Here is a 7,413-nt window from a genome sequence, read left to right as displayed (position 1 = left end):
TCTCTATCACTTTGAAAATTAGTAAAACCAAACAAAATTAGAAGGATTTGCACCGTTATTAATTTTTAAAAATAACAAAATAACTTTGATGGTGGTGTGACGTGTCCCTCACCATCAAAGTTATATTTAAGAAAGCCGAAAAAAATGAGGTTTCTGCTTGCTTTCTTAGGTCTATCTAGTTTTGCTCATATGAAATTAGATGACAAAACTTGAAAATTAGCTACTATTAGTCCTGTGCCCTTTATGGAAAGGTACACTATATAGGCCAAAAAACAAAACAAAACAGTGAAAAGCACGACACACATTTTCTTATGTTATATTTGCAAATTCCAGAAATGTCCCAATTGTTTTGCCATAGTCCTCGGAATGTTTTCAAATTTCTTAACTCCCTCCAAAACACTGTTCAAACATTTAACTACCCCTTCAGAAAATAGAAAGTGCGAAACAATGGGCATGTTGAGGACCTCACATACGGATCCAATCCATTTATGAAAATCCGCTTGACATTGTAGCCCAAAGTAGACTACTAAAATACACCAAAATCATTATTTAAATTCCCAAATTCGAATAATTTCCTCTGGGTAGTTACAGATCTTTCGCTGCGCCCAGTAGGAATTAAAACTCAGTCTCCCTTAATATTTCCTGCAACGGACGTTTCAGAGAGTAGGCGAAGCGTAATTCAAGGAGGAGGGAGCGGAATTCTTCACATTTAAATGTATGCCAGGTAACCCGTATTTTTACCAATTGCAGTTATCTGGTATACAATTTGAATCTTTTAGTTGACGGAAAACCCTACAAAATGTCTACAATGGCTGTAACCACGAATGCCTCTGTAAACACTGTGCTCTCTGGACCCCCTCCTCCTCCTCCTCGCCAAAGCGTCAGAAAAAGAGTGGCTGCCGCAGTTTCAACCAGAGGCGCAAACCGCGAAGCGGTTGCTGTAGAGGAAGAATTATCGTTGTCACAGACTGGGGCGAATAATGTCTATGGAAAAGATTTGAGCCATACCATAAGGGGAGAAACTGTGTTGGAGTCAATACCAAGTAGCAAAAATGTGCCCAATGCTGCCAGGAAAATCCTCGAGTCCCCTATTCCGCAAAGCCCTAGGACTTCTAACCCTAACAACCCTCCTAGCTCCAAGGCTGCTGCAAGATTGCAGTATTTGGGCGGTATTTTCACTAAAGCTTTCATTGTGTTCGTTCTGGTGGCGGGACTGGGGACGACCTTCTGGAATTGGAGTTTGCAAAAGAACGAATCGTCTGGGCTTCTGACGCCGCTAGGATTGTCCGTTTCAGAGAGCAGGATATCAGAACTTGAGAAGTTTTTGAAGGCGACCACCCGAATGATGCAAGACCAGCTGGATTCGGTTGATAAGAAGATTGGGAAGCAGGTGGAGAATCTGAGAAAGGAATTGGAAGACAAGATTGAGGAGCAGACGGCTACATTTTTGACTGAGCTGAGAAATGTGCAGGCACATACAGAGGAGATTGAGGGGTCCTTGCTGAAGCTGGTTGACACTAGGGTTATGTCTAAAAGGGAAGTCCTGGAGCTTGTGAACTCTGTTGTTGATAAATGGGCTGTTGAAGCGAAAGAACAGGCATTGAGTTTGGACGATGTAAGGGCTGTTGCAAAGCGGATTGTGGAAGCGGAGATAGAAAAGCATTCAGCTGATGGCTTGGGTGAGGTTGATTATGCACTTGGATCAGGCGGAGGTAAGGTTGTTAGACACTCCGAGGTGTATTTTGTTGGTGTTGGAAAGAATTGGGTTTTAGATTCTCTAAATTTTTTGAGGAGAAGTTTCGGCAGTGTTCATCCTTACGCTTCTAAAATTCTAGAGCCTAGTTTCGGGGAGCCTGGTCAATGTTTGCCGTTGAAGAGTAACAATGTATTTGTAGACATTGGTTTGAGGACTTCAGTTTTACCAGAGGCCATTACCCTCGAACACGTTGCCGAGGTATACTCTATCTGTTTAAATTACTTCTTTGTTTGACTTCCTGTTTCCTTTTTAGTAATCAGGGAGTAGTCTACGTAGCTTTCTTCTTTATCAACATATGATAATTGACAGTAGATAATTAGAAAGTTAAGTGGTCTCACGGAGGGTATTTTAAGATCTATTTTAATGGATTAGAGGTCCCACAGGATGACGAAATATCTGCTACAGGATAAGTTGGAAACTTATCCAGGACATGGGAACCATTACTTTTTAGTTTTGGAATTTCCGGCAGCGGCTTTAGGACGGGGCTGGAAATTTTCCCCGTCAAATCAGGGGATTTTTATTTTTATCTCATATCGTGCATCTAAACTTTTTAGATTTCTGCCAATATTTTTTTTTCTTTTAAGATTTTGTATCCGTGTTCTGCTTGTGTTAAGCACATTGTTGGAAATGGGGATGATATTTCTTATATTATAGACAAACTACACTTAGTTAAACAATGATTCCCTAGATTATTTAATCAAGTGCCAAGGCAGTGTCAGTTTACTTTTCCATGTTTGTGATTTATGTTTAAAATTTTCAAAGATACGGTCTGGTTTTGTTGTTTTTATTACTGCTTGTATTGTTACATTTTTTCTCATATGTTATTGTTTGAATTTTGGGTTCAGTTAACTATTATGTCAGAACGAATGAGTTCAATTCTTGGTTTTTGGCACTAAATATGGTTAGCTAGTGACAAAGCGTTTAAAGAAAGGATGGAACTGACGAATGTTTCCCTCCTACCGCACTTCAGATAGATAATTCTGAGCTGGTATGGTATAGAGGAGCGTAGAGATTGATTTATGGAATACTGCTTACTTTACCAAAGCCTTGTAATTTATATCCTTGAGTTATACGGGTACTTAAAGACCGTATCATTGCTTTCCTAAGACCTGTGAAGTAGTATGTTAATTCTCATGCAGATTATGAGAAAACATCTGAGAAATGATATGAGGGGAAGTGAGATTGAGGGAGAAAGATATTCTATTCGAGCATTGGATTTCTGGTCTTATTGCAGGACTATCATATGTCTCTCATCTGGGAATGGTTGGGTAAAATCTACCTCTTTAACCTTCTCATGTTCTCAAGGGGTTGCTACCCCTGTATAGACATGGTTGTTTCAATGAGAAAGCACTTGTAGTCTTCTGGATTTGCCTTACATCTGCTTTTGAATGGTGGGAAGAGGTGCTGCGAGCAATAACTTTCTATGATAAATAGGAAAATTAGATTCGAAACCTTTGATTACGTAATGAGTGTTACAAATGAACCAATCTTGTTGAATAAGGCCAGAGATCACATGATCTTGGCCTCCTACTTCAGAATAAAAATATTCGCCTACTAACACTGGATATCTTGTAGACTTTATTTGGTGTATTAGACAGGAAAGCCTAGGCTTTCCAAGATATTTTATTAGTTACAAATAATTATTATAATATGGGCAATGAAACAGCTATTTTGGGCGATGCAAGTTGAGCTGTTTAAATCACTAGGGCACCTGTTTGAGAGATGGTAATTTGTGAGTTGGGCAGGTACTTAATTCAAATATGGTGTGGAATGGTTCAAAGAAAAATCCTATTTTTTGTGATGAAATAATTTTCACAGGTGATCATGCTTTCCTTCTATAATAGAGGAATGCTTTGAAGCAGAAGAGTAAGACCTGGGTGAAACCCTTGAATTTTGACAATTTAAACTTGAGGGGCGGAATGACATAACATGTACCAAAACCAACAGCTGGTAGGACTCCAAAGGGTTGGCTTTCTAATGGTGATACTGATAACTGTATGAGAGCCTGGCCAAAACAATTGTCCAGTATGATGCAAAAAAACTGTACATCCTTTTCATTCCACATGTAATATCAGAATTAGAGATGTCATTCATTATGTAAGGAATAAAATAAGGTCAAGAAAAATGTGGATCTTTAAGAATTTTAGGAGTAGGAGCGTGTGTATGTTGTCTGTTCCACAAGTGTTAAACAGATTTGTTGTGTACAGCCCAAATTTTTATTCAACTAACATTAATCATTTTGATGTTATTTACAAATTACAATATTTTGGTGATACAAGGCATAAGATTTGCAAATGCAAACGAGTTTTGTAATAGTTTCAAAATTAGAATTTCAATTATTTAGCATTTTGATATTGGTTTTATCTTTTATGAAATACGTGCTTTCCATTATAGATGTAAATTTGTAAAAGAAAATGTAAACAATTTCTTGATGACATGTATCCTGTAAATGAGTTTGAGCATGCCATCTATATCTTATGTAACAATAAAAAGTAAGATGCATAAGTAGGTACTGGTCAGAGATTGTCTGACAGTTATTGCTAGAGAGTTTGAAAACTATTTGTGATTTACATGAATATTATATCGAGCAAGCTAACAGAGTTTAAATTAGAATATTCTACTACCAAATACACCATGTTGAACTGCTACATGATGGCAAGACATCAACATGTTCTAAAGAGCTTCATGTGCAGAAGCTACCTCATCTACCATCTAAATCAGCATACTTAGTGGTTAGATCCCTGCTCTTTGTTACACCCTCACTGTATGCAGTTGTCTTATGTGGTAAGAGACAGGTTGGAGTGAACACAGATTAAATTCTCTGTTATATCTTAGCACCCAAATGGTTGTGCTAAACTGAGTCGATGGAGAAGTATGTTCTCCAATTCATCTTTAGCTGAAGAAGAATGTGCAACCTGTTTAGTGTACAGGCAATATTTAGTATTTAATTTTATAAATTCAAAACATAAATTGTAAAATAGAATATAGAGTGTAGTAATATTAAATAACAACCAGAAAAAATAGAAAATACAAAGATACGTGCTTTGGATAGAATTTTAATTGTAAAAGGCTGCAAGTAAATGTAGCCTTGACCATGTAGATACCACCAATCACGAACATCTTTATTATACTTGTCTCTAAGAGTATTAACATCACAATTCTTTAGAGATATGAAGTGGCCAGACTTGTTCCTTATATCAAAAAAGATGAACACACTGTTAAAAAACGAAAAAAATTCAAAGATACATACTTGGGAGAGCCTTTTAATTGCAAAAAGCTACAAATAAATGTAGCCTTGACCATTTATAGACCGGCAATCATGCGCATCTTTTGCATATTTGTCTTGAAGGGTAAAAACATGATGTAGTACAAGGCAGGAGAATCCCCAAAGGAGACATCCAAGCCCTCAGCAAATAACCACATAGCGGAAACACAACAACAATGCAAGATATGATACCAAATCACAACTCTATATTCATAAAATATCTGATTACATGCAATATGCCCGGCTGTAAGGCCTTCCGGGTTAGGGCCAAATAGAACAGCAATTACAATAACAGTTCTGCAAGATCCAACAAGATCCAACTCACAATCCTAATCCCAGCTAGTCTAGATCCACAATTGGATAAGAACACCGAGAAGAATCTACACTTGTACCCGCAGGACCATCAAGCTATTCTCTGGTTCTCAAGCCATAGCTACTGGCCCTTCAAAGTTTGCATCCTCTTCTCCAAGATGGATCACACACTCTCTCCCTAAAGACTCCACAAAACCCCCTTACTTATACCCAAAAGCCACAAGTCGGCTCAGTTCAATACAAATTAAATTAAATCCCTTAAATTAAATATATGTTGAGCGACAAGTCGGCTACAACACAAATTAGATACACAAAGTTGGCTCACAGACAACTCGACACTCATAGGAATCAAGACCAAGCCGAGCATCAGAGAGACCAAGTCGAGCATCAGCAAAATTAGATGGTAAATTTGCTTTCTGCTTTTGCTACAGAGTTGTCTGTGCCAGCGTATGCCCTTCTGCTTCAGTGAGATCACAGCCCTTGCATACCATTGAGTTCTTAAATGACATCTATGAGGAGTATATGTTTGCAGATATTCAAAATCTACAGAAGCAAATCTTTTTTCCCTCATTTAATGGGCGAGATCTGGTCTGCTGGAAATGGTTCTACTTTTGGTTGATGCAACTTCATTTATAGGGAGCTACATTTATTTAATGTGTTGTTGATTGAGGAATGGTTTGGCCAATTTTGCAAATTATTTGTCATTTTAGAATCACCACGAATGTCAGTCTTTACTAAATTTGTAGAACTTATTTGGAATATGTCCTTTATGTTGATGTTATATTTATTTTCCTCCAGAACAGTTCATTATCATGAGTAAGCATTTTATCGTTTGTATTTCTGCTTCCAAGATTTGGTTGACTGATTAATGTTTTGCTCCTTTCAGAGTGTTGCTTATGACAGATCAAGTGCCCCAAAAGATTTTCGCATATTTGGGTGGCTTAGTCAATATAAGGACGACACAAACATTGAATCTGAGCAAATGTTTCTGTTGGGAGAGTTCAGTTATGATCTTGAGAAAGGAAGTGCACAAACATTCAATCTGCCAGTTGAGTCAACAGGGAATCTCATCAATATGATAAAGCTAGATGTACTATCCAATCATGGCAGCTCTTCCCATACATGTATTTACCGACTGAGGGTCCATGGATCAGAGCCAAAGTCTCCTATGGAAATCACAAATGAACTGTAGCTTGCGATTTACATGCATGGATTCCTTTTACCAATGAGGTGTTTGGTCATGGCTTGTGTTGTGCACAGCCGGAAGATCTGTTGTAATTAGAAGTGTGTATTGGGTCTTCTCTGTCAACTGTAAATGTTACTGCAGATCACTCTTGACATTCATGTACTGTGAAAACAACTGTTAGTCAAACAGAGGGCATTTTTTAACAAGCTCTTTTTGAATTGTCCTTCAAGCATTTTCTAGTCTCAATTATGATTCACTATAATTTTTCTTATAACTATGAATGCTTGGAAGCAGTTTTTGATCAACATATTTTTTTTGTCTGCCATTGCCTTATTTTCAATATAATATGGTGGTGTTCACTATAGTGCAAATGAGTTTTAGAAAATGAATGAGCACTTAGCTCTAATTTATTTTTATTATCCTGGCTTAGTATTACTTATCTTGGAAAACTCTTTGAATGGGACTGCATAAGTAGTACAGTGGAATGGCTTTCCATGCTGAATGGCTAGAAACTTGGATAATCAAAATAAAGTTCTTTTTTGATTTCATAATGGAAAAGTGTTCAATTACAATGACTGAAAATCATGGTTACCAGAGAAAGTTTTTAGTATAAAATCCTGTATAGATATTGGTATTAACTAAATTCATGTGTACCTGACTTGTTTGAACTTGTGACCCTTTAGTCTTTTCTGTCTCATCTTTCTGCTCTCCAACTATCTCACCCTTATCATTTTTGGTTTCCTTTATAGTGATTGAGACTGGAGTACTTTGTGCCAATGTACTGATGGTGGAAGTAGCTGTCTCCTTCCTTTGATATACCACAAGGGGTAATGTAGGTTGTATAAATGTGAATTGAGGAGGGGCTGTAGATGTCACTTGTTTCTGTACTTCCTC

At 37.4% G+C, this 7,413-nt stretch overlaps 1 protein-coding gene across 1 annotated transcript; it reads left to right on the top strand.

Moving 5' to 3' along the window:
- Positions 1 to 346: 346 nt before the first annotated feature.
- On the top strand, positions 347 to 6,793 carry LOC149536831 (SUN domain-containing protein 2-like). Its single transcript, XM_089804774.1, has 2 exons — positions 347 to 1,954; positions 6,220 to 6,793. Exons 1-2 carry the CDS (start codon positions 800 to 802, stop codon positions 6,523 to 6,525), a joined length of 1,461 nt encoding a protein of 486 aa, XP_089660900.1. The 5' UTR covers positions 347 to 799; the 3' UTR covers positions 6,526 to 6,793.
- The last annotated feature ends 620 nt before the right edge of the window (positions 6,794 to 7,413 follow it).

Source organism: Cupressus sempervirens, chromosome 10 (genome assembly GCF_028749045.1).
Source record: "Cupressus sempervirens isolate cs-2001-9-10 chromosome 10, ASM2874904v1, whole genome shotgun sequence".
In the NCBI taxonomy this organism is placed as follows: Eukaryota; Viridiplantae; Streptophyta; class Pinopsida; order Cupressales; family Cupressaceae; genus Cupressus; species Cupressus sempervirens.
Note: the sequence above shows the minus strand (reverse complement) of the source record. Positions and strands in the feature narration are given on the sequence as shown.

Coding starts and splice junctions, on each gene's coding strand:
- LOC149536831 (XM_089804774.1), top strand. CDS start 800: ATGTCTACAATGGCTGTAACCACGAATGCCTCTGTAAACACTGTGCTC. Junction 1,955..6,219: donor CCCTCGAACACGTTGCCGAG/GTATACTCTATC, acceptor TGCTCCTTTCAG/AGTGTTGCTTATGACAGATC.